The 27951-nt window shown below is 48.7% G+C and overlaps 1 protein-coding gene across 2 annotated transcripts in view; it reads left to right on the plus strand.

Annotated features, from left to right (window-relative positions):
* CUNH10orf90 (chromosome unknown C10orf90 homolog) overlaps window positions 1–27951 on the plus strand; it is a 205372-nt gene that overhangs the window by 162554 nt on the left and 14867 nt on the right. Inside the window, exons 5-7 of one of the 2 annotated variants that reach the window (XM_040624561.1) lie at window positions 19978–20268; window positions 23346–23530; window positions 25551–25728. In XM_040624561.1, the coding sequence (XP_040480495.1) occupies window positions 19978–20268; window positions 23346–23530; window positions 25551–25728 (654 nt within the window). The remainder of the gene's footprint in view (window positions 1–19977; window positions 20269–23345; window positions 23531–25550; window positions 25729–27951) is intronic. The other variant, XM_040624562.1, reaches the window with a different exon arrangement.

Genomic DNA, 27951 nt, shown 5'->3' on the forward strand with positions numbered 1-27951 from the left:
TTCCAGCCTGACTTCCCGCAGTCGCAGTTGCCAGGTTTGGTCGGCTAGCCTGTTTGTCCTTAAATCCGAAGCTCGAGGTGACCAGAAATCAGCAGTTGCCCTTAGGAGGGTGGGTTGGTCTCCAGTTTTCTTCTGGAGCTCTGAAGGGTTTCCTTACTTTCCCGCAAGCTGAGTCCTATATATAAAATATGTACTTATGCTTATTTCCAAGGTTTTTAGTTGATTTTTAGCATAAGGGTGTTTTGAGTATCTAGTTCACCATGTTTCAGGAAGTAAAATATCGTATTGATTTTTTTTTTTTTCAGTAGAATTTTCTTAAGTTGGCCACCCATTAAAAAAATGTTAGGATTTTGGGGATATTTTTAAAAACTAAATTTATAGACTAATGGTCATTGTCACAATACTAATTTTTAAAGCCTGTATATTATATGCCTCTTCATTTACACAAGGAAACTTAAGTGGCGCTTATTTTAAGGTTTTTTTTTTCATGACCCGATTAGGCTTTATCTAACATCATTACAGTTTTTCTCAAGCTATGAATCACAGTGACTTGTTTTCCATGTTATTAAAAATTCTCTATAAACGTGTTAGTTTAATATTCAGATCATATAGTGATATAAAATGTTTAACCATATTTCTCATGTTGGGCATTTTGCTTGTTTCTTAATTTTTCACCCCTATAAATCACACTTCCTGTATATCTTTGTGTGTACATCTTTGGCCACACTTTGCTTGTGTTCTTTGGCAATATTCCTGGAAGGAGGATTGTTGGATAAAATATTTGTACATTTTTAAGGCTTTTGAGACCATATGACCAATTGCTTTACAAAATTGTTGCCGCAGCATGTGCCCATTGGCATTGCAGAACTGGTCTCCTTATGTTCTCTATAAAATCAAGTGCCTATATATTTATGCTTTGCTAATTTGATAGGTGAAAGAGCATATCTTAGTCATGTTTAATTTCAAATGAGATAGAACTGTGTATTGGCTATGTATATTTCCTGCTTTGAAAACTGTCTTATATTCAATCTCCCCTTCAGCTCCTTGAGCATTAGGGTTTTCCTAGGGGTCTTTAAAGGTACCAACTGTTTTATGTCATCAGGGACCACGATGGTTAGCCTGTATCATTTGGGCCAGTGTATAGTCACCCCTAAGTCATTCTGAACTTCCATTTTACAGTTCCGCTGTTGTATTCTGACTTCTTTGTCTTTAGAGAATTGAGATTATTGTAACAATACAAATAATGACGGATTTTCAGAGAATTGGCATGCACATGAATAGACCTGGACGCAAAAAGAACACATTTCAAAGTTTTATTGAGAACAGAGTACAGATGAATTACTGAGCTTGGTGCTGTTGGTGGTATGGTGAAGAGAAAGAGAACTTTCTCTGTCTCAAGATACTCACAGGCTAGTGGGAAATAGAGAAATGCAAGACGAGTCAAAGTCAGGCCCATGCCATGAGCCACACCCTGTGTTGAGCTGGCAGAGTGTGGGGGGGGGGGTGATTTCCAACAAGAGAACTAGCAAAGTTGCAGGGAGAACCTGGCATTAGTGGGAGGGAGGAAGACATCCCAGGGGCTGGAAGCAGCACACGGCAGACACAGAAATTCAGAAGATCTAGGAGAATGACAAATAGATTATGTACTTAGATCCCCGGGGACTTGATGGGTTGCAAACAGGATATGGAAATGGGAAAGAAGTCCAGGACCCCGTGTGGGGGGCAATCCACAGCAGAGATTTCCAGCCTGAGCCTGGAGGCACCGTGAAGGTCTCCCGGGCCACAGGGAGTCAAGTGGCAATACCTACATCCAGTTGGTAGGGAAGCCATGTTTGCGGAGCTAACATGGAAGTCTTATTCTGAAGATGGCCTATTTCCTTTTGATTTTGTTATAAAAATAAGTCCAATCTCAACTCACAAACTGAAAGCATGCATGTGTTTGACCAAAGTATCGCTAAAGATCATCGCAGGCTCACTCTGTGCTTGCAAATGAGCTTTCTGCTTTCCCCCTGAGCTTTGATCAAGTCAACACGCAGGCACTGAGTCCAGGATTAGTAGAGAAAGGATTGGAAGGGGATTTTTAGCATGATGTAATTGGATGTGAATCGTTAATTACATCATGAAACTTAACGCACAAAAAGCAGAGTCTCTGCAGCTGAGTTGAATTAGTTACTCAACCAAAAGAAATTAGACTACGAGTCAAAAGACTAGCAAAGACCAGAATGCTAAGTGTACAACAGAATATTTCACGTGGGCTCCACCTACCAGGCATGAAATGCTCTTTGTTTCTTACGGGGCAACCCCCAGCTGTCCCCACCTTGTTCACGACCGGCCAGCCACTGGCCTATCAGCTTGGTGAATGGTCCTGCTTTTTTAAAAAGAGTGATTTAATAACCGCTGCATAGAGGTAGAATCCACATACCATAACTGTCCTGCATTGTGTTGTCTCAGCTAGTGATATATTCCAGACAGGAACTTAAAATGCAGTGGATTTCTGAATACTGCATATTGGTAGATATTATTCAGCAAGAATACCTAATGTAACAGGTGCGGAGAACTAAAAATTAAGGGGCCACCAAAACCAAAGTTGTTCCTTAACTCCTTTTCCAGAAGAGAAACTTCCCTTTACAATTTGAACTGTTTTTCCTGTAAGGAAATTCTCACCCCCTGCCCATCTCAGACAGAACCTGACCATCGCGTTCTCCCGAGGGACACACCAGCGTTTACTGTCTGCTCTACATGGCCCATAAAGCTGATCAGCTGCTTCCTTCCTGAAAATTGCCCTCATATGGTTAGACTGGTGTTCGTGTCAGAAATGGGGAACATGTAATTCCACATTCTGGGGAAAGCCAGAGTGACAACTACTAGCCATTTAGGAAGTAAATGATTTCACTCAAAGTGTAACGGAGCTCTTTGCTTCTCTGTCTCCACTACTCCATGCACCTGGCTTTTGTCTGATGTTCTGTCCATCCATGCTTCTGCTAAGGTCGTGTGCAGAGACTGTGAATTGGAATTGGTGAAGTTTGCCACTTGGTTTATAAAAGCTTTGGACTAGACAGGGGCAGAAACTGTTGTCCATGATGACATGGTTATAATGAGATCTGTACATCTGAATGTTAGCTAATGCCCAGTTCCCGTCAGACAGGGATGCACACACCACATTCTCCACTCTCCCCGTCCCTTTCAACCAAATGTATTTGCAGTGCCTGCCAATATAGTTGTCCAGTTAAGACAAGCAAGGCTTCCAACACCTTCCTGAGTGGAGTGAATGATTCCAGAAAAAGAAAAAGTTGTAAGCATGCAGAAATGGCTCTATCATTCAGGAATTAGGCTTAGTCTCAAAACAGTTTTCCTTTCCGTGAGGCCATGGAAATGGAAAGAACCCAAGTTCCTCTAGAATTACCTGTTTTTGTTACCGTAAGAGTGAGGATGGAATTAACTATCCTCATCTATCCTTTTGTCGCAAATACCCCAATTTGGCCTCTCTGTGGGACCAAGAGCTAGGTCTCTGTCCACATTCTTTTTTTTTTTTTTTTAAGATTTTATTTATTTATTTGACAGAGAGAGAGACAGCCAGCGAGAGAGGGAACACAAGCAGGGGGAGTGGGAGAGGAAGAAGCAGGCTTCCCAGCAAAGCAGGGGCTTGATCCCAGGACCCTGGGATCACTCCCTGAGCTGAAGGGAGACGCTTAACGACTGAGCCACCCGGGTGCCCCTCTGTCCACATTCTATCCGTCATTCATAGGAGGAATCTTGAATATAGGAGGTACCTAAAAATACTATTGAATTATTGAATTAATATTCCCCCTTAAGAAACTGTCAGAATGCCCCCGATGATACTTTTGGGCTCACATCCTGTGTCTCGTCATCATCTCCTATTTGGTAGGCAAGTGAGCCTTCAGGATCTTACTGGACTCCTCATGGGCTATAAGCCCTTGCTGAAGACATGAGCCGTCACTTAAATGGTGTGAGTCACTTGGTAAAGGGTTATGGAAGGTGCCAGGTATCATCTGGGCGCGTCAGGTATTGCGGTAAGCAGTGCAACGTCCCTGCCTCCAGGGAGGTTACTCTAGTGAGTGGTTAGAGATGGGCACGTGTAGACCATTCATCAACACGAGAAATTCCAAGTGGCGACAAGGGCTCCAGCAGAGCTCTGGGGTCGCGTGGTGTGATCGCGCGGGCTACTTGCTGGCTTCCTCAGATGGGGTGGTCGCCGCAGGCATCTCTGAGTAAGCGATGTTTCAGTCAGGATCTGCACAGGGAGGAGCGTCCTTTGTGAAGGTGGAGAGGACGAGCACTTCAGACGGAAGGAAGAGCTGGTCGGGAGCCCCTGATGTGATCAAGAACGGAGCGGGTACCTCTGAGAGACAAGACCAAGGCCGGTGGGAGTGCGGAGGGGGCAGGGGCGGCCACTTGAGCTCGGGGGGTGGGCAGAAGACAGAGCATGGTGATTGTTTCAGGTGGGTTCAAAGCTACTGGAGAGATCTAAGCAGAGGATTGTCATGATGTGACTCACGTTTTTCCAAGATGTCAGGTGGAAGCAGGACAGTCCGGAGAGCAGGAGTCAACAAGTGAGGGGTACCAGCGGAGGGGGGGTCGACCAGTTTGAGGTGGTTGAGAGTTAACAGGCCTTGCTGATGGACTCCTTGTGGAATGGAGGGAAGGAAGGAAGGAAATGCCTAGGTTTGGGAGTAAATAACTCACTGAATTAAGGGGCAGGATGGCTGGCTCAGGTCCCACTTAACTCTTTTCAAATGCATGAGACAGCTGACTGCCGTCCATTCACTGCTCCTTGGGGGGAGACCCTCATGGCCAGACAGAGACTGGATGTGTTTGTGGGTTCCCACGCACTAGACCAAATTGTGTGTGGAGGTGTGGCCGTGTTTCAGGATGCCTGCAAACCAGTGCTGGGAAAAGCAAAACAAACAGAAAGGGTCCTAGATGGAAAATCAGAAATGTCCACGCCAATAGAAGACTGAGCAGAGGTAGCCAATTTTAGATAATACTACACTTACGTGAGACAAGGCAGACCGGAAGATCATTTTCATACTGCTATTTTGTGGCATTTTGAGATTGGACCCTGGTGGGCTGGTATTATCATTATATTATCATCTTCTCTTTAAACACGTAACTTTAAAAGGATGTTTGTGTTTTTAAGTATAACTTTATTCTATCCAAGAGGTATTTTTTTTCCATCCTTGCCATACGTAATTACAAGTGAATAATGAAACTCATTAGGAAAACAAAATTGCCTTTTTAGTAATTTTCTTTACAGCAAACTTTTCTGGACTATCGCTCTTCTTACTTTGAGCCATAATACAGGACTGTTCCATGGCCCACTAGCTAATAAAGACCTTTCAGTGTACTGGTCAAAGTGAAGATGGGATGTCGTTTTCAAGGGATAAAAAGAGCATTCATTAAACTGTGCTCACAGAATACATTGAGCGGGATTTCAGATTATCTCACATCTAAACCTGTTTAATGACAAGCAACCTCCCCACTATTATAATCAAGAAAAAACTGGATCTCTTGGACGGTGAATCTCTCTGGTCCCTTTTTATTTGTGTTTTTACAGTCCCAAATAGAAACAATACATATGTTTCCCTTTTCCCCATTTTATTTTTAGAAAAGCTGGAGAATGAAATGCCTTCAGTTCAGCCACATGACTCCCATTAGCTTTAATGGGAGAAAGGCATCTTCATGAAGGAAAAGAATCATCCCAGAGTGTATAAATAACAGCCAGCCCGTGACCACAGAGAGGCCCTCACTACAGCACACATCAGCTGTGTCCTTAGGGGCAGGTCTCGTCCAAGTCCGACCCTGCTTGGGATGAGTTAGGATTGAACCATCGGGGTCCCTCGGGAGCTCAGCACTCAGACGCTCCAGATGTGGGCAGGGTGGGATCCGCCATGCTTGTTGGGAAACCCCTTGCATCGCTGATTCTCAGTGCTTTCTCTTCCTCATTTCCAGTGCATACCTATGTGACCCTAGAGCAAGTCCCCTTGTGACTAGCCTTTTCTGAAAAATTCCAAATATTTTTATGCATGGGTTGACCATGAAAGACTGTCTGTGGCCCCTCAGTGCCTGGGTCGGGGGGAGGTTTGGGCATGGATCTCGCTGCGTGTTCCTCTCCCCATTCCCCACCCCAGTGAAGATTTTGTATCCAGCTGAATCTGGCTGAAGTGGTCAGGGCATCTCTGCAAGTGAGAAGGAAAAGGAAAAGGTATAGAAGGGTCAGGGGCTTCCACCTGCTTTTCATTTGAAGCTCTCCTGAGGGTCTCAGATCTTTTCCAGCCCCAGCAGGTGGTTCCACATTCTTTTCTCTCACCTGATTCCCTAGCAGAAAAGTTCTGGACATGGCATAAGGAGGGAGATGACACATTTAAGGGACAGACCAAGGCCAATGGGGCTGGAGAGCAGAGTCCCCTCCCCCAGAGCCCCTGCAGGCCCAAGAAAATGGCTCAGTTTGCCCCATCCAAAGGTCAGCAATTATCCTGCCATATAAAGGGACCACAAAGCATAACCCACATTGACCTTCACGGGCCCTTTAGTGAATTTGGCACAATAGGCAGGAAATAGCAGTCTGGGCACCGGGGTGAGACATGGGTCAAAGATTGAGCTGTCTTCCTGCCTCTGTGTGTGTCCTTGGGTATATACTTTTTTCTCCCAGATTTGAAATAAAATCCATCCATATCACTTTTAAGCTTGTGCCTTAGATATGGGCCACCTTAGGGTGGGGGCCACTATTCAAAGCCTCACCCTTGCACAGTGCATTATTCTCTTCGAGTGTGCCTATTGTCCCATCTCGTCCTCACGGCAGGATGGTTATCATCCCATTGTATAGATGAGTGACTTAAGGCCAGATGGGCTTGGTGGTCTGTGGCATAGTCACACAGTTCATGGGAGGCAAGCCCAGGCTGGAGCAGATCACAGATCTCTGGTGTGCATTCCGAATTCTCCCTGTCATTCGTATTCCAAATGCCTTCCATCTCTGAAATGATGCCATGTTGCAAACTTGGCCATGCTGGGAGAACTTACGCCATGCTCTCTCTGAGGGACCATGCAGCTGCCTTGTTAAGAGAGCTGACTTTGGTGGGATTCTCGTAGCTGATGACCCATCTCCACTTGCCAGCAGATTGCCGGAAACTGGAAACCAAGCTGAGATGCATCAGGATGTCTTAATAAATACAGGGCAGGGTTTTACAAACATGCTAATGCCATTTCTGGTACATCAACAAATACAAGATAGGGAGTCACGTTACGGAGTTACTGAGAGCGACTTTCAACTACATGAAAAACTGCAACTCTGGGAGGGTTTTTTAACCTCTCACAAATGACCTTTTTTTTTTTTTAATATTCAAGTTTAAACTAATTCTAGGCTTATAGGAATGGTGTGGATTTTTTGCACCCCTCACCCTGCTTCCCCTAATGCTAACAAGTAAGACATTGACAATGACCATTAAAAAAAAAAAATGTCTTAAATCAAGCACCAGTGCAACCTATAGACCCATTGCTTAAAAACCCAGTTTTTAAAGGGTCTGCTAGTTACTCTACAGCTTGACCCAAGAGGCTTCTTTGAAAGTTGTCAAGATGAGACACAAAGATGGCTCAGAGTTTGTCGCTGGATAGAAACAGTAGGAAATGTGACTTCCCTTCCTAAGAAAAGCTTTGGAAAGCCTAATTGGGGTTTTTAGAGGTTTAAAAGCCCAATGAAAACCAATCAACCATCTTTATCATTTTTTCCCCTACCATTTTGAAATCAAGAATAAGTTGAATCTCCTAACCAAAAAAAAGGGTGGGACAGTGGCATGGGGGGAAAAAAACCATCCCACACTAATTCAGTATAATTCACTGCCAGTGGCGCAAGTTTCTATAAAACAATGCCCAACTGCATTAGCTGGACATTTGAAATTGTCAGAAGGAAGGTATTTACCCTCCTAGCCAACATGAGACGGCTAGAAAGAATAAAAGTACTTGGGGTCTCTCTCCTCTCCCCAGGCTCATATATTAGACAGCAGTTCAGAAAAAGCTGGTAATTTGTAACAATTTTGCCTTTCCCACATTGCTCTAAAATGCCAAGTTTTAATAAGACAATGATAAGTTTATTTTCAAACAAAAAAAATATTCCCTCCCCTCTTTGGGCATAAGGAAAATGCTGACTAGCTGCAAATACTCACTGTGACTTTTGAGAAACAGTTAAACATATTTCCATTTTTCTGTACCTAAGTGATCTCTCGGGGCAAGCCCATTAACTAAATATGTTTTGTTTCTTATGAATTATTCTCAGAGACGAGAAATAACTCAGGAAACCCACATTCAATGGGAGTAATGGGAAAACAGCATTTGTCTGGTGTGACACCACCTGTTTCTTTCATTGGGCGATGATGGTCGTTCAGGGGGGAACAGGGGCTGAGAGGATGGGACGTGCATCAGCCTCGCACCTAGGAGATGAAGGCAGAGAAAGCCAGCCCCCATCAGGGTCGCTCTGCATGTTGACTGCAGTCTGGCCAGCCCTGATTCAGGCTCCTTGTGTTGCTGGATTTATTCTTCGTTACTATTTTCGGGTGGCATGTGCTTCTCTTCAGAGGCCCTGGGGAGTCTCTCCAATTCTGATTTTCAAAAATAGTTCTTCAAAGGGCACAGCATTCTTAGAAGAAGATGCATACAGGACCATGTGTTTCCAACTGAGTCTGGTTTGACATGATTGAGGTTTGTACAAAGTGTCTGAGAAAACCAGAAAAATGATGTCAGCCAGGCAAGGAAGTGCTTCCAGCAGTCCCAGCAGCACTGAGAAGTAGAACCCGGAGCCTTTTCCACGGGAATCCTCCAGCCTTGGAATTCACTTCCTTTCCTGACATGGAACCCTTGGAGGTATTTATATCTTCCCCAAATGATGTTTCCAGATCTTGTAATGGAAACGAGTGTCTGACTGGGGTTGGAGGGAGGAACAGGACCGAGTGGGAGAGGCAGGAAGTGGAGGTATTGTGTATCAGGCAAGACTGTCTCCTTCCTGACCCCAAGCCCACTGAGCAGCAGAACAGGGACTCCTTACAGCCAGGGCCCCGAGGGCACCAGTGACCATTGCCTGGGAGAGCTGGAACGCATCCTGAGAAAGGGGATACTGCAGGCAGAGCTCTGAGCCGTGTTGGTGGACCTCTAACTTCATACCCTACACTTTGGGCCCAGGCTTTTAGCATATCTATATCGAGCACTTCAAATTGGCTCTTTAATTGTGTTTATTTACTTCACAACTCAGCACGAAATCAATCCGTTTCTGGCTTGAGTCCAGTGACCGCAGAGTGAAGATTAACGATTTGCTGCTTCCAGGACCCAGTGGTTCCCATGTTCATTACCATAGTTGTCAGTGAGTCCTAAGCATGGTCAGACGACTGTTTTCTACTCCCTTTTTGTAAAGTAGGGAAAATGTGGTATATATTCAAATTATGGCCAGAAACCAGCCGTCCAAACCACAGTGGCTATCGTGCTAATGCTGAAAGCAGCATTAACCCTGCGGGGGGTCTGTTTGCTGTGGTGCCAACGTTCTGTTGTGGGGTGCTCTAAAACGTAGGAACATCGGGGAGCCTGGGTGGTGCAGTCAGTTAAGGGTCCGACACTTGGTTTTGGCTCAGGTCGTGATCTCAGAGTCCTGGGATCCAGCCCCGTGTCGGGCTCCACGCTCATCAGGGAGTCTGCTTGAGATTCTCTCACTCTCTCTCCCTCTGCCCCTCCCCCACCCTCTCTCTTTCTCTCTCAAATAAGCACATCTTGGAAGGGAGGCAAGGAGGGAGGGAGGAACGAACGTATGTACGTCAAGATCGGCCTATATGAGGACTGCCCAGGGACTAACGCCAGATCCCTTGGAAGGGGTTAAAGTCTAACCCAGTCCGATGAGCCCTCACTCGCTGATTTAGCTGGCATCCCCCCACAGCCCCTGAACTGCCTGCAAGTGTTAGTATCATTAGAGATGTTCTGTGTTTTGCTGCCGTTGGCTTTCAGGTGTTTTTTTCTACATCACTTTGACCACATTCATTAGCTAGAAGACCCTGCTGGGCTCTGCCAGCCATTCCCACATGTCAGATTCGTTCACTGGTTGGTTGGACCACTCAGAACAGGTGCTCAGTTCAGCGCTGGCATCAGAACTGGCTGTTCGGGGGTCGACCCATCATCGGCACATCCTGCAGCAGGGCCATTACTCCCCACAGGACTGAGAGCTGTCCCCCTTGCCCTGGGCTTGCTTTCTCACCTCTGTCTGACAAGAGCAAATGGGTCGATGATACCAGCAAGGTCTGGCCAGACCATCTCATGAGCCCACTAGAGTGGTCTCCTAATGGGGAGATTTCTAGGCTGGAAGGTGGGCTCATATGTGGTTCCGTTGTGTATTACCAAGGTTCCCATTTTGCAAGTCTTTGTGTTGAACGTCTTTTTTTTTAATAGATGAGTTAAACCATTTGCATTTATTGATGTGACTGATGTTCGATGCCCTCTTCATCATAATTTTATAATTATTTGTATTTTGTTATGTTTGCTGTATTTTTTCTAAGATATACTCTTTGCTTTTTTATTTGTAATTTTTGGGGGGTACTTAAGAAGGTTTGTATCTTTGTTCTTATGGTTACATTTGTACTTATACCTTTTAAAATTTCCTAGGTCCCTAGTCTGACAATAGTTGGAGGCGGGTAGGAAAATCTGGGAAACCGGGAGGCTTTCCATGGTTTCATCTTTAAGATGTTCTTTCACATTCTTGTTCTTATGGGCACATGGCAGGACTGCATGTCTCTCCACTTTGACATTACACTTTGGTTGATGAAAATCTGAGTGATTGGAGGGCTTGTGAGTAGATGCCCTGATGGGCCAGTGCAGACTATCTGCCTCAGTGGTCATGAAGCATGTGACAAGGTCCTGAGGACAGTGATACGCTGAGACTGGGCATGTAACGTGTGCTGTACCTGCCTGGGAATTGGTTCAAATGCAAATTCTGAGTCAGTAGGTCAGAGACAGGGTCTGAGGTTGTATATCTTTAAAATTCCCAGGTGTTGTCAATGATGGGGTTCACTGACCACATTTTTAGTACCAAGGCGCTGAGCCATAAAACTTTGTTTTCTGTTTAACTTCCATAGAACCTAATCTCGTTGCTCTCAAAATGTGGTTCCTGGAACAGCAGCCTCAGTATGACCTGGGAACTCAGAAATGCACATCTGGGCCCCACTCTGGAGTTAGTGAGGAGGAAACCCCGGAGCTGTGCCCCAGATTCTGGGTTTTAACAAGACTTCGATGTGATTCAGATACGTGCTGCCACTAACCCAGCGTCTCCAGACCCATGCCTTGATAGATGGGGGTTGTATCAGTTAGGACTTTTGTGTAGCTTTGAGTAACTAGATATCCATAAAGCTGTGGCTTAAAAATGTAAGAATTTATTTTAGTCGTAAAAGAAATCCAGAGATGGACAGTCTGGGACAGATACGGCAGGCCGACAATGTCATCAGGAGCCCAGGTCTCTCGTTTCCTACTCTCCTTTCCTTCCGATCTGACTCCTCTTAAGCTCATGGGATAGTTGCCAGGACTCCAGCCATCACATCCACATCCCCAGTAAATGCCAGCTGAATAGTCCTTCTTGAGACCTTACAGAAGTTCTCCTAAAGGAGCTCTGCTAAGATGTCACTGGCCAGATCAGTAGCCTATGACACCAAAATTTTGGTTTTAGCTGGGCTCATGGCCATCTTGAACACAATGAGGATTCTCTAAGAAAAAAGACAAGTGGAGTTTGGGTAGGAAGCCAGTCATGTCTGCCACAGGGTTGGTGAGGACTTGAGGTCTCAGCAATGAAGAATGAAAGGCCTGGAGAAAGTAGCATTCTGTGAGCTGGAAGAGTTCGCGGATGTAGTCAGCAGGACGTTTCCATTTCCTCATTCGGAGGAGCAGCAGCTCTGGGTGCAGATACCTTCCGACTACGGAATGTGGTTGTAGGAGTGGGAGCTGGAGTGGAGGTGATGGTCATTGGCTGTAGGAAGGACATTGCAATGGAGGTGATAGTCATGATTGTAAGAGGGGTGTTGAGGTGATACCATTGGTTACAGGAGTGGAGGGCCCAGTGGAAGTGATGTCATTGGTGGTAGGAATGGGAGTGGAGGTGATGGTCATTAGTTGCAGGAGTGGTGGGCTGTAAAGGTAGAGGAAGTGATGGCATTGGTTATTGGAGTGGAGTTAGTGGCCACTGGCTGTAGGAGTGGAGGTGATGGTCATTGGCTGTAGAAATGGTGGGCTGTAGTGGCAGTGATGGCGCTGCATATAGGCATGGAGGTGACTTCATTGGTTGAAGGAGCAGGAGTGATGTCACCGGCCATGGAAGTGGAGGTCGTGGTCATCGGCTGGAGGAGGGGAGCTGACATGGACGGTCCTTGGCATGAGGGCAGGAATTTTGTTGTTTTCGCTGCCGTATCCCAAGTGCCCTGTGACAGTGTCCGGCACATAGTAAGTGCTCAGTAAAGGGCTGTTGATCAAGAGGTCAGGCATTTTCTTTGAGAGCGCAAGAGAGACCAAAAACAAGCCTTGCTTTCTCCCTCTCTGGAGCACTGAAACCTCAGATGAAGGTGATGGGGTAAGACCTGGAAGCCCCTGGCCGCACGACACACACACACACACACACACACACACACACACACATAAGCGCCTGCGCACACACGCACTAACACACACACATTAACGTGCACAGAGTGCATGCACACACTAACACACACCAATACACACGCACGCACACTAACACACACACGAGTGCATACACACATGAGCATATGTGCACAGAGGTATACACTAACACACACACATGAGAACACACACATATGCACACACAAGTGCATGTGCACATGCACACACTAACACACACCAACCCACGCACATGCACACATAGCACACTAACACACGTGCACAGAGATCATGCGCACATGCAGTTACACACGCACACACACTAACACATGCACACACGAGCACATGCACATACATGGGCACACACAGGAGCACATGTGCACACATGCACACATGAGCACGTGCACACGTGCATGCACGCACATACACGTGCACACACAGGAGCGCATGCACACAGACACTAACACACACACACACACACACACACACACACACATGCATTCCCAGCAGGCATTTCGCTTTGCAGGAGCCTTGACTAAGATTCTCCTCTGCTGCTCCCTTTGACACCTGGCAGATCGGCTTGATTTTTTTTTTTAAATCAATTTTTAACGTGCGACTTTACCTGCTTGGTGATTGTCAGAGCACCCAGGAAAAGCAAGAGGAGGAGGTGAGATGAAAGCCTGCCAGAATTATCAAGCAAAATGGCAAGAGCGGCCATCAACAGCCATAAACCTCTCCAAACAATAGTATGTTAATGAACCTGTGCTTTTCTGTATCCCTGATGTGGAAGCAGGTAATCCTGTCTAGTTATAAGTGATATCCGTAATGGAAATGAAAGAAATAAAGGGAAAAGTGGATTATTCCACAGGAAATGTGCCCCACTTCCCAGAGAAAAATCACTGTGAACATTTTTGAGTGACAGCTTGTCCGTGATTTTAATTTTCTATATGCTTTCCTACTACATTTCAAATTTGATCATTTCTTGCCTTTGTAACTTGAAAAAAGGTTTTTAAAGGAAGTGTGCCTTAATGGGAAAATTATCTTCCCGAATGGTTGCTGTGGGGAACTTTAGCATCAAGTTGTTTTTTTTTTCCAGATTTATTTATTCATTATTTTAGAGAGCGAGAGCGCACGTGGGAGGGGCAGGGGGAGAGGACGGAGAGAGAGTCCCAAGCAGACTCCACACAGAGCCCGACGCGGGGCTCGATCCATCTCACGACCTGAGCCAAAACCAAGGGTCCGATGTCCAACCCACTGTGCTACCCAGGCACCCCTACCATCAAGTTTTATGAAAAGGCTTAAAATGTGCTTTTCCCTGCTTCAGGAATAGGAGTCAGGTTTTGGGAGAAAAGATTATGGACAGTCCAGTCACCGGGGCTGTCTTCCCGGAGTGTAAGGTGGAAAGGTGTGATCCAGTCACTCCCCGGAACCTGTTCTTGATCTTCCCTTGCAACGTGTTCAAGGTAATCACGTGACAGGAAACAGGCATATATGTGTGTGCGTGCACACTTCTGCCTTCCAAATACTTTTTGTATGTTCTGAGACTTCTGTTCATCAGCCTGAAGACCGCTAGGATTATGACATAATTGGAAAAGCAGCTCTACTTATCCAGTGTCCTTTCTAGATAGTCTCTGGGAACGGAGGGGTATTACTCATCTCTCTTCGCAGGAATCCCATCTATGAGCCTTCGCTGTAAATGAGACTTGCGTGCACTGCTTCCCACATGGTATTTTGCAACTTGACCCCAGAATAATAGCAATGAACATGCTGTGTTTTCCCCCTTGCTCTCTGAATACAGAGGTCTTCCGTGTGTCCTGACACCATATAGACATCCTAATAACCACTCTCCCCTCCCCCACTGCGTGCCGATATTCCAGAAAGGGAAGGCCCTTTTCGCAGATGATAGCTGCTGCCCCCACTTACAAGTCAGCTGTATTTCTTGGTGGCCCCCCTCCCCCGTTAAGTCTACTTCTTTAGGGAGAGACGGGGTTCTGATGTTTGATGCATATAGCAGAAGAGACCTGTTTACTGTCTAGGAAGGGCTGGCATGGGCAGGAAATCTCATTTCCGGAGAAGGAAAGAGCTCGTTCCTCCTGTGTTTCCTCCGGCCCAGCCGCCTTGGGACGCCCTTTCATCCTTACCCTCTGTTTCTTAGGTTGCCTGTCTATTCCCCTGGGCTCTCCCATTTCTCTCTTTTCTCTTCCCCAGGGCAGCAGCTCTAGCTCGGCTCCTGCCGTGTGGCTCGGCTCTGGGGTCTGCTGCTCCCATCCTCTCTGCTGGGAGCTGTTTATCCCATTTGCTGCCCGCCCCCTCCTCTCTTCAGACTCCCTTCCTCGGCTGCAGCAGCTCCACATGGAAGCGGAGGAGCAGAAATATGCTGAAACAATTACCGGCTGACTTTAAACAGAAGGCTGGATTGGGTGGGATGCGGGGTCCCACACGGAGACCCATTTCCACGTGAGCTTTCACCTGCAGCCCGAAGATGAAGCCTTGACGTGTAAAAAAGACAAAACATCCAGCAGCCTTGCTCACTGCAAAATGCTCTTCTTTATTTTCTCTCTTGGTAGTTTCTCGGTGGATCACTAGTTGACTTGACTTTAATTTCACCTTGTGCACATTGTAATTGGAGGTTTTCTGTCTCTTCGGTGAAAGGAGCAAAGCCCTTGCTGAAGAAGTTGTGTGCTATTGAGCCTCCGTGGTGCTGCCTCCCCTCTCCCCACAACAGCCTCTGGGTCCAAAAATCAGCATGCCTGGTGCAGAGTATGCCCTATCTTTCCCCTCGGTGGCAGCCTCCTGGGTCCCTGTGCCAAAACTGGGGACAGCAAAGTCCTGCCGAAAGCGAGGAGAGTGCGATTGACCCCAAGGTGCCACGCAGAGTGGCTTTCCGATTGACACGCAGTCGGTCAGGCTCACTTCTTTGGTTGCCAGTGAGATGCGGTGCTTACGGGGTTTGCTGGAGGAGCTCAGTAAACTGTACAGAAAATGCAGATGTGAGAGCTTTAATAAGGTGGTGACCCGGGAGGGCAGTCGGGGCTACAGTGCAAATCACATCGTCCTTCAGGAGATCCTCAGGCTCGCCTTGTAGTTTAGAAACTGATGTTCGTATCGATGACCCGGAAAAAAAACGACAGAAGCTTCAGTTACTCTATTTCTAAGACCCAGTGCTTTGTAAGATGGTCCAACTTCTGAGGGGAGAAACACGCCCACCGGTAATATTGAAATACGGGAGGAGTGTATGCCTTGGATGCAAGGAAGCCGGCTTTGTTCAGAAATGTCTCTTCGACTAATTGGCTGGGTTCAGCGTGTTGGAAGAAGGCAGGAAGGTGCGCAGACGTAGCCCAAACCCTTAGAGAGGACCTTGCTAGGAGCTGAGTTCTATCTTCAACGCCAAAACATCTAAAACAAAATCTAAACTAATTCAGAGATAAATGACTCTAAAGTGTATTCTGTATGGGACTTACCTGCCATGGGCTCTTCATCCCCAGACAGCTATCCTCTCTTCTCATGTGTGTGTTTTCCTGTTTTTTTCACTCTTCATTGGCGATTCACTGACAGAATCTGGCTGCTGTGCTGGTCCTTCTCCTTAGCAACCACTGCCCATTGTCTAGCTTCTGCTCTGAGCCAGGTTGTCACAGGCGGGATCGTAGGCCGGTGGGGGCTAATGGCTCGATAGAGGCTCTTCTAAGAACATGAAAGATTAAAGTGGCACCCGGGTGGCTCAGTTGGTTAAACGTCGACTCTTGATTCTGGCTCAGGTCATGATCTCAGGGTCCTGGGATCGAGTCCTGCGTCAGGCTCTGTGCTGGGTGTGGAGCCTGCTTAAGATTCTCTCTCTCCTTCTGCCTCTCCCCTGCCTCCCCCTGACACTTGCACACATTCTCCTTCATTCTCTCTTCAACAACAACAACAACAACAAAAAGAACAGAAAAGATTATGCATTGCCTTAATATTTGGAAAGAATCAGTGAAGTATCTTTTTCTATCAGACTGGTTCATTATGCTCTTTTCTGGTCAATGGAGGGAGAGTGTCTTGGGGAAGGGGCGCCTTTTCCTCATGTTGTGCTGAGGACCTAGCGGTAGCCTTGCCTATGATTGGCCGTGATGCTATGTGTGTCCCTGAGGTCCCCACTCCCTTCCCTGCCCTGTGCTTAGGTCAGCTCAGGCCCACATCTCACCGCAGAGAAGCGTACCCCTGCAGCTTATCCCTAGGCCTACAGCTACACGCAGAGAGGGCAGAAACCAAGTCCAGAGCAGCCCACTCCCCTGGCTCTCTTCCTGCTGGCCAGCCCTGCCTGCTGCCCAGACTGTGGGCAACCCCTTGTCTTCCAGACTCATTTGTGGCTTACCTCTGTCTTCCCAGAATCACGCCCCATCAACCCTCAGGGAAGCTGTGGCCGAGCCAGCCTGCTGACCTCTCTCCTCCCGGAAGTTTTTGAATAACAGGTGCAATGACATCCTCACCTGAGAACAACTAGCTTTGAGCTTGCTGTGGTATTGGAAATATATTGTTTATGGATACTGACGTAGGTGGGAAAATTATACACAAGATAATCGTGACTGCTGGGCAGGACCTTTGGTTGCTTTCTGTTCATCTCCCAGAGCATGGCACAGTTCTGGATAGGTGAGTTCTCTGGGTACTTGAGCTGTAGAAGATCAACCCATAGGGTAATGCATTTTATTTTATTATATTTTGTTTAAGATTTTATTTATGTATTAGAGAGAGCGAGCACGCAAGTGGGGGGTGGTGAGCAGAGGGAGAGAGAGAAACAGACTCCCCGCTGCACAGGGAGCGGGACGTGGGGCTCGATCCCAGCACCCTGGGATCATGACCTGAGCCGAAGGCAGACACTTAACTGACTGAGCCCCCCAGGAGCCCCCGGTTAATGCATTTGAGAAGAGGCAACAGAGGGAAGACCAGATTCCAGCTCAGGAAGGAGGCTTTGAGTTTGAGTCCAAGAAATAGAAATGCCAGTCAGAGGCTGCTGATTTACTCACGCTCTCTTAAGACTCTCAAGACAGGCAGAGTCAGCAGTGCAATGGGCCATCACTGGGGTGATAGGGTTTGAAATTGGGGGCATGAATCGAGAACTCTCAGTCCAATCCACGTGCAGGGTTAACGGGGAGAAACAACGCGTGCACGCGTGCTTTGTGAAGGCCCGTCCGAGGACAATTTCATGGCTGATGGTTGTACTTCAGGATCCACAAAAAGAGATCTGATCAGTGAGTTGTCAGAAGAGCCCTTCTTGGACTGCATGTTTTTCTCTTCTCCAGCACACCAATTACACTGTACTTTCTGGGAGTTGTTTTAACTCTTCCAGGGCACAAGTGGACCACCTGACTTGCACAGAATGGTTCACGTAAGAATTTACAGTAAACCAGATCGACAGGTAACTGACAGGGAGGGAGGTAGCTTGGTCTCCCTTAAAGAGCCCGACACCAGTAGGAAAGGAGCAGATAGGGACTGCGCCACTGACCGCTGATTTCGTTTGATTCTTTTAAGAGAGCTTCTCGTAAAAGGAAGCAACATAGGAAGGAATAACTATGTTGAGACTTTTTGCTTATGGCATTTCATACTTAAACAGAATTGGCAGCTTTTGAAATAGAAGTTTAGAAAGGTATTTTCTGTATAAATGAGCAAAGCCCAACCTTTTCCGGGGGAGGCCCTATGTCCTCTCCAAATGACAGGGCCAAACATAACTGCCATCTTCTTAGTACCCCCAATGTGCTGGGACCCACTGGGTGCTTTCCTTCATTTTGCCTGATTGTTTGTAAGAACGTGGAAAGCCGGCTTTACCCCCTGTGGGTTCACTTGCCCCAGATCCCAGAACCAGGGAGCACACTGGGAGGACCCTCTGTGTCCTCCCTTCCTCCTGCATCGCCACACCCAACCTGTGCTCATTGTCGGGGACACCAAGGCCCAGGGACAGAGGGGCTGGAACAAAGTGCAGACAACGGAGACGTTCTAACAGAGGTTCCCATTCTAATCAATGCCAGGCCGCCACGGGCGCATGTCCTTTTTGCACAGACATTTGAGAAAATATTGCAAGAAGCTTCGAAGAGTCCTTATTACTCCAGCAGTTCCTAGGACTCCTTTTCTCCTCGGTGCCCAAGGAGGTTGGGACACGTGCCCCTGGCAGTGGGGGCTCTCTCCCCCAGGCGGGACCCTGCCCCTCGGGGGTCATTAACACAGGAGCTGGTGCCTGGTGAAGAGCCACTGCCTTATTTAAAATGAATGACTTGTAAACATTTATAGAGTATTCCAAAAGGGAAAAAAGAAACACCAAGAGTATAAAAGAGGCCAACAGTGAAAAGAAAGTCTCTCCCGCACTCCTAGTTCCTGGTCCTGCGCCGCCCTCCAGGTCCCGAGGTGTCCAGCACCTTCTGGGTGCTTCCAGGGATGTCCCGAGTGTATAAGCACTTACCAGTGGAAGCACACCTGTGCACGGTCCCGCATTTTGCTTCGTCCACTTGCTAACACATCTCCGAGATTATTCCACATCTGCACGAGAGCATTTCCCCTATGCTGCTCCTTTGCTGCAAAGCGTGGGTGCACCGGCATCCAGTAGTCCCCTGTGGACCGGCAGCCAGTGCTTTCTAGACTTTTGGTGTTACGGTGTGGCGACAAGCAGCATGTCGTACACATTCTGGTGCTTTACGAGAAGTCTGCACCGTGACCTCGTAAATTACCTCCCACCTCTGTCCCGGCCATAGTACAGAGCCTCCGTCAATGTTTCTGTGTTAATCATGACAGGTCATGTTTATTAGGTGCTTACCCTGTGTCAGGTACTGTGTTAAACACCTTACACGGATCAGTATTTTTTCATATTACCTTGATTTTAGTTAATGTTATTCTATAAAAATTATATGTCTATAAATGTGTTATTACATACATATATGAACTTTGTATGAAAACAGATATAATAGTAAGTAATATTTAATGTGATTACCTCGATTTTATAGATGGGGCCGGACACCTTAGAAGTGGTAGAGGTGGGATTTGAACCCAGGTACTCTGGCTGAACCACCCACTCTATTACCTAGAGTTGAGACAGTCATTTGCGTTTCTAAGGGTACTGGCGAGCACAAATTTTTAGACCAGATGCACGAGAGTAGTCTATACAGCCAAGCTCCTCAGGGAGCTGGGGGAGTCCTACCCAGTCCGGTGATCACGTGCTGAATGCCACCAGAGCATCTGCGCACTGGCCCCAGTGGCTCCAGCTCTCTGGGGGCAGTACTGCCACCTGTGTCCCCATCTCCAGACGAGCAGGATTTGGAGAAGTCAGTACATTTGATGTGCACTCGTCAGATGTTTTGAGCACAACTCTTGTTTTATTTTTAGTAGAAGCAAAGGTATTTTCTGGAAGCAGCGAGAAGCAAGAAGGAGAAGCACGTGTGACTTTGTCTGCTCCCTCAGTGGAACAGGAGCTGGTTAAAGAGTTCCTTCCCAATGGGTGTAGCTCTCCAAGCAACAGCTGTCAGTCTAGCAACTTCTCTGAGCCCTCAGAGAGTCAACAGCAAAGCTTCCTGAAATCTGGAATCCCTTTATCTGGGTTTCTTTGCCCCTTACAAGATTTATGCACATCTCTGCAGGAAGACAGTGAAGTTCAGATAGAAAGAGAGTTTCCCAAAGGTAAGGAGCAAGGGAGGTAGGGTTGAGGCGATTCCTCCTTGATATTCATATGGAAAATGGTATGATGTCTTCCTGAGCCCTGGTTCACACAATCTCACCTCATCAAGCTGTCCTTTCGGGACTGTGTGAGCTGAGAGCAAGCAGGACATGCAGGTTTCCATGGCAGGTGAATTCTCCCTCCCAAGCATGGAGAAGACAACCCCGTGTGGGTCAGGGATTCCAGCCCTGCTGTGTGCCAGGGCAGTATCCACCGAGGCCGAGAAGAAGGCCACTCCCGGGTGCATGGCAGGCTCCCAGGCTTAGCTAAGGAAGGTTTGAGATGCTGATGTGGCTGCTCTGAGGCCCACCAGGCGGCCCGTGGTCCTCTGTGCCTGACTAGCAAGGATCGTGGCTGAGGGGTGCAGGCCCCACAGTGTCCTCCAGCTAGGTCCCAATCTGAGCCTCACACCGATGAGGGCACCAAGAATTCCAGCCCAGCCATCCCTTCTCTGAGGCCAAGCAGCTGACCCCCTGTTAATACTGCAGTGAGCACCAATATTAAAAGAACATAAAGATAGAATAGAAAAGAGATCTGTGGTGCTCAGTTTTCAGTGAGAAAATTTAGATTTCCTATCACTCTAAAGATTTCCCCGAACAGCTATGGATGAGGACAGAAAGAAACCCACCAGCTTACATAGCTTTGGGATATAAAGGTTAAAATGGCTATGGTAGTTGATAAAACTAATTTCACTGGGGAGCCAAGTTCATCCCTAGCTCTTCATTTATACATTAAAGAAGCATTTATTAAACACCTACTATACGCATACCTACTGTGTGCCAGTGACTGTGTTCAGTGCTCCCTGCCCTCCAGGGCCGGAGACACCAGGATCATACCTGTCAGGAAGCTGTAGGTGGCCACAGGTGCCCCAAGGAGGGGCTGGACAGAGATCTCCTCCTCAAGGAAACGATTCTGGGCAGGGACTTGAAAGCTGACTAGAAGCTTACAAATCAGACCTGAGAGTGAAGAGCATTGCAGACGGAGGAAAGGCACGCACAAAGCATGGAACTGATGGAAAAATATGGTTGATTTGGGATCCGGTGGGCCAGAGTGCTAGGGGGCGGAGGGGGCTTAGTGGCAGTCTGAGGTCATGCGGTCAAGTTGGAAAGTCCTTAAAACCCACTTGGGGTTTGGACTGAAGGCAAGGCCAAGCCCTTGAGGGGCAGAGATCTGATTAGGCATGTTCTGAAGGAGACTGTCTCCTGGACGATGGTGGGGATGGAAGGGAGAGGGTGAGCCTGGGGGCTGAGGCCCTGCCAAGGAGCACACACTGGTGAGGAGAGGCCATAGTAGTGAGACTTTGAAGATACAAGGGAGCACGGATGTGAGCACTGACGAAGACAGACATGCCTACACCGCCCTTGGGTTGCGGGGTCTGGTGGTGGGGTGCAGGTGGGAAGGGCTGTAAGGCACTGTGGCATCCCTGTGGGTGAGGTGAGCCAGAAGAAAGTTCACAGCGAGAAATGGGGACAGTGTGATGGCAAGTGTGATTAACTCTAGCTGCAGGGGGCTTGGGAGATCGCTATCTGGGCCGGTTGGTTGGGCCGGAAGCAGGAGTAGGGGAGCAATGGGGAAATCCTCCAGAAAGAACAAGAGTAAATGCCCAAAGGAATGAAGGATAATGATTTGAGAACCTCTAAGTAGTATGTTGTTGGTGCAGAATGGAACGCAATAGTTGGAATGGAACATTCACCACGAATAAGATGCAAAACGCTGGGCTGCCTGCGGGACCTGTAGGTCTTAAGGAATGTGGGTGGATTTTGCGTAGAGAGAGGACAGCTGGTTCAGGCCAGAGAGGATCCAGGCATGAATGCTGGATGTCCTAGCAGGGGTTTCAGGTAAGAGATTCAGGGGACCATGGCGAAGCCTCCTGTGGCCCCGCGAGCCTCCTACTGGCCACCTCTCCACTCCCAACAGTACCAGCTCCTGGCAGGCTCCTGGGCCGCTCCCATGGAGAGATGCCAGGTGAATCTGACATGGTCCAGCCCTCGAGGGAGAGTCAGGCTTGTGGGGTGAAAACATCCTGCTATGACCCTACCCCATAACCAGTGCCACTAGGTGTGTGAAGTGTGTTCTGCTGTGGGAGCACACAGCTGGCGGGATGCAGCCTGCTTTGGGAAGGGGGGGCACTTCCTAAAGGATTGGGGCTCAGCAGGTTGGAGGTCACTGGGTACAGGAATCAAAGGGGCTTTGTGGCAATAGAAGGGCATATGGGTGAGGTAAGATGCTATTGGGTTTCAGAGCTGGGGAGGCCTGGGGAGGCTGTGTTGGGGGCACGGTGCGGGGGGGGGGCAGGGGATCTCACACAGGAAGAGTGGGCTAGCACGGACGAAAGGGACAGTGTGTTCCTGGTGGAGCAGTTGGTCAGTAAGTGGTTAGTGAATATGTATTAATCCCTCCTTCCACACCCCAGAGGCTGTCCTGCCCAAAGTGCTGTTGAATCGATGTGCTCCCTGACCTTTTCCTCAAGGGAATGTCAAAATGGTCCCAGGAAGTGGCCAGATTCAGCATTGAAAGAGAGAGAGAGAGAGAGAGAGAGAGAGAGAGAGATCATTCCAATTATACATGTAAAGCCAGTGGTAGTCATTGGCAAATGAAGGGGAGAGATAAATAATTGAACACCGTTTTTCTGTCTTACATCATTAGTGTAGCAAACAGAAGATAAATTAATACACTGTCCCCAAACAACTGAGCTGTAATAATTGTACAGGACGCACTTAATATGAAGCTCAGAATAGAAAAGTTTCTTTTCATTGCAAACAAAGGCATTTTGAACCCTGGAAGCTGAGGGAATACCTCCATGGTGTAATTAGCCAGTCGCGAAGTCTGGCTGCCCACAGACATTCCTCCCTGTGACCAGGGCAGCTGGGGGGGGGGGAGGGGGAGTCTGTTGAAGCAGGATCTCATCGGCTTAACGAGGCCCATTAATAACCCACTGGTGTTTCTATTTTCCAAATTGTCTTCTGTGTCTCATGGCACTGAGGAACCAGGAGAAAATCCTACTGCCCCTCTAAGTGGAATTCTTAATCTTCTCTCCCAGGGGATTACAAGTGCTGTGACTTGGTTGTAAAAATAAAGGAATGTAGGAAGAGTGAGGAGGCCGAGCCAGCGACCCCGGAGCCAGTGCCCCCGGAGCCAGCACCCCCCGAGCCACCAGAGACCCCTGACCTGTCTGAAGACTGTTCTGAGGGTCAACGAACACCTGTAGGCTCCTTGACCTTGCAGGTAAGGCCCTCTCTGCACTTGGCTTGATCCTCACTGAAGGGAGACCCCTCCCGGAGAGTCTGCAGTGGGGGGCACGATCTCACTTTCGCCTCTGAAATTGGAAGCTTGACTCCCCTTTGTAATGGCTGTGTGACTCTGGGCAGGTCCCCCAACCTTCTGGGCCCGTTTGACCGTGTGAGCGATGGAGAAACGATGTCTACTGCTGGGTTAGAATGAGGATCGCATAATATCCGTAGTGACAATGATCACAGCAGCGACGGCATTTCTTGACAAGTTATGGGTGACCCTGGGCGGATCACTTCATAAGCTTCAGAGCCTTCCATCCGCACCGCCCCCTGTAGGGCACGGGTCCCTGTGATCCCATCCTCATGTAAGGATATTAAACTTTGGAAAGATTAAGAAGGTTGCCCTAAATCACATGGCCATGAGCTCAAGGATATGAGAGCTTTCATTCGGTGTCTGTTCCTGGTTGTAGAAGTAATATGTACACATTTCTTAAAGTTCAGAATTACAGAGAGAGAGAACTCAGAAGGGCAGACAACTCCGAGAAAGCTCCCGCTAGCAGCATGTCGTATCATCAGGCGTACTGTCTAGGAAAGTACTTGATGATAGGTTGTAAACGTCCCTGCAGATGTGCAGGCGGTGCCGTTGGCCGGTCCCTGTACCCCTACTGCACCTCAGTAGGTCCATGGTAAGAGACTCACGACACCCCCGAAACAGCCACGCTGGGCCTATAGGCTGTGCCAGGGGCTATCTGTGCAGCCTCAGTGTGCCTGAGACCGAGGGACGGTGCCGTGGAGACCAAGTGGCCAAGAAGACTCCTTTCCTGGCACAGCTGCCGAGGCCACTTCCGGGACACAGATGGACCCTGAGCTGCCCTCCCCGTGGGAACGCTGAGCTCCCAAAGGGCTGGGAGAGAAGCGAGGCAGAGGAACACGTCTGCCACGGCAGCATATCCGTGTCCTACTATGCGCGGGGCTCAGGGCAGTGGCGGGAGGGATACAGGGTGGGTGAGACATGGCCCATGCCGTCCAGGAGCTCACAGCCCAGCATGGCCATCGATGTGTATGAATCTGTTGTACGAGGTGGTCTGTGAGGTACCACGAGGCTCAGGCTGAATGGGGAGGCCAGACAGAGCTTATTGGGAGAGCTGGAATGCTAACTGACGGGTATGCCTCCAGGCAGTGGAACAACCTGAACGGAGGTCGACGAAAGACAGTGTGGAAAACACGTGGGGGTCCCTCGGATCCACGAAACTGCAATGAGCCTCAGGGTTTGCGTCCTTCAAATGGGGATAAATATATCTGCTGTTCAGAATCAATGTGGGGATCCCCAGAGACAACGAGTCCACATAAAGTATGTAGCCCAGTGTCTGACAAGGAGCGGAACACATCAGTGGTGGTCTCTCTTTTTCAGTGGACCTGAGTACGTGGCTTCGTGCATGCATGGAGGGGGGCGTGTGCTGAGGGCTGTGGTCGAAGTGGAAACATGGCCATGCAGACGTCCCCTAAGAAGCTGGCAGAACCAGTTCGCAGAGGCAAAGATACTTTGCCAAATTTTTCTTCCTGGGAATAGACATTCCCGTTAGCCAGGATGACTGTTTCTCCTGAGAAGCACGTATTTCTCCCTGGGTGGATGAGCTCGGTCAGAGCGTGAGGCTTCCAGCCCCCAGCAGAAGCAAGTGACTCACCGTGCGTTCGCTCCTTCCCCACCCATGTCTCTGGAATGCGCAGTTCAGGGCCCTCAGGCTTGGCGGGGAAGAAGGGGTGGGTAGAAGTGTGCCAGGCAGTCGTGCTGCGGCGGGGCCCTCGGCGCTGGCTGGGACTGGCCAGCAGGACCTGCGTCATCAACATGTCTGTTGGTCTTCACACGAGGCCGCGGCAGAAAATCGTGTGTGCGGACATGGAGTGGCTGTTGGTCTTTGCATGTTGTGCTTTTGATCAGCTTCTTGACCAAATCAGAGGGATGAATTTCTTGCCCACGTCACTTGTATTAAAAATTATTTTCTTGCTGCTATTAGGAAGCGCTGGAAGTCCGTAAACCCCAGTTCATTTCTCGCTCCCAAGAGCGGCTGAAGAAGCTAGAACACATGGTACAGCAGAGAAAAGCCCAACGGAAGGAGAACCTGGGCCAGAAGCAGAGCCTCTTCCCTGTCCGCGCCAACAAGAAGCAGTTCACGGTTCCCCACCCTCTTAGCGGTAAGCTACAGGGGCCTTGGGAGGGCAGGTGAGATGAGGGGGCGCGAGGGGCCGGGACCATCATCCGCGGCGATGGTCCAAATGATACCCGTGACATGCACCGGACTCAGGTTTGCTCCCGGCATCTAACCCTCAGTATCGTAAAGCCTGCTCCGGAAGCCAGCCCGGTGTGGGAGCTCATACGGGGCACTGGATTCGGCAGAACTAACTTGAGACGCACATTTACCACTAGAGCTGGGAAGGAAGCCACGCAACTGTAGCGGCCAGGGTAGCAAGTTCAAATTCTTGGCTCCTAACAGACATTTGCAAGAGATCCCCTTTGCCCTTTATAGATTGCAAAACAGATCTCAGGGTGAGAGGTTGACTCCAGCTTGTCTACATCAAACCCCTTTCCTGCTGTGAGCTCAGAGTGTGGATGGCCAGCTTTCCAGACGCTGCAGAGCCGGTGTTGAGCTGACCCCGTGAGGGGCGGCACGCATGCACTCATTAGACAGGGAGTACTCAGGAATCTTCCCTGGGCCAGGCACCATGCTGGGAGCTGGAGATAGCACCGTGAGCCAGACTGGCCTTGGTGCTTTCTTCCTGGAGCTTATAAACAGACTATTAAACCAGCAAGAATAACAAGAAGAGACGAGAGCAAAAATGGGGACATCGGAGCACACACGGATGGCCTGCCAACTCAAATCTGAAAATCTGGAGGCCTGGGGGAGCCTCCCTTTTATTCCTTTGGATAGAGGAACAAGGTCTTTCTTCCTAGGAAAATGTTCTGGCCCCCAGGAGGTGAAATCATGGGTACAAATCTGGGTAAAAGTCCTCTAGGGAAATAACCACATTCAATAAAATGCAGCTTAGCAAACATCACAGACATCGTACGGGAGCCTGGGCGACAGAGGGCAAAGGGTGTTGTTCCAGAATTCCTGCTCACCTCCTCGGCCCTCGGGCAGGCTGTCTCCTTTATCCGCCCCTGGCGCTGCAGGTCCTCAGACCCCGGCAAGGGCGCCTCCTTCTCATGGCAGAGGATTTGGCAGAACACCTGCTGCTCCCTCCCAGTGACAATTTCCAGGATGCTTAAAAAAATTTTTAAAAAAAAGGAAATCAACAAAAAACCTGCGAAGACTTCCCCTCTTTGAAAATGCTTCTCGCCAAGCGCTTCAAGCTGTTGGCAGATCCAGGCTCGGTTTGGGTGTGTTCTCCTGGGGACTAAAATCTCTGGTTCAACCAAGAGCAGTCCGGGTTCAGGGGCAGACTTTTCAAGTCACTACAAGGAACCAATGGTCAGCCACGAGTGGGAGCCCCCCTCCCCGGCACTTGGATGTCTGCGCTTGTCCCAGGATGGGCTACGGGGGCGCTCATGATGTGTGGGCTACTTGGCCTTGACGTTTTTGAAGATCCTGCCTGTTAAAAAATGGTTAACAAATGTGCTGTCAACAAACATAAAACAAAGCCACTACAGAGCTCAGCAGAGTCACGTAGGAACAATGGCATCTGATTAGCTTCCCTTTTAGTCGGGTCCCTTTACTTTGTGTGGGAAGAAATGGGGACCCGGAGACACTTGGGAGCATCTTCTGTGTGGGGCCCTTCCTCAGCGGCAGCGCTGGGTGCTCCCTCCCCTGGGCCAGCTGCCTTCCAGCTGTGCCCACGGTGGGTGCCGGTGCTCCAGGCTTACCTGGAGCCAGTATCAGAGGGATGCCCGTTGGTCCTCCGGAGAGCTGCTTTAACAAGGGGCCACAGGCCGGGAGGCTAAAATAATAGAAGTGTATTCTCTTGGAGTCCAGAGGCCAGAAATCCAAAATGAAGGTGTCTGCGTGGTTGGTTTATTTTGGAGGCTCAGAGGGAGAATTCGTGCTCTGCCTGCGTCCTTGCTTCTGGTGGCTTCTGGTGGCTTCTGGCAATCCTTGGCATTCCTTGGCTTATAGATGCCTCCCCGTGTTCTCCGCCTCTATCCTCACTGGCCGCCTCCCCTTGTCTGTGTGTCTGTATGTTCAAATTTCCTCATCTTAGGGGACACCAGTCACGGAATCAGGGTCTACGCCCCTCCTATGAACTGTTCTAACGCACACGCATTTGCAAAGACCCCGTTTCCAAGTTAATTCACAGTCACAGGTTGGGTTGGGGGGTGAGGACTTGAACGTGTCTTTTGGGGGAGACATAATTCTACCCTCTATGTTTCCAATTGTGGCATTTTCCCTAAAGAGATCTCCTTACAAGTTCGCGTTCGATGAA

The sequence above is a fragment of the Ursus maritimus genome, unplaced genomic scaffold, assembly GCF_017311325.1.
Source record: "Ursus maritimus isolate PB19 unplaced genomic scaffold, ASM1731132v1 scaffold_7, whole genome shotgun sequence".
Taxonomy (NCBI): Eukaryota; Metazoa; Chordata; class Mammalia; order Carnivora; family Ursidae; genus Ursus; species Ursus maritimus.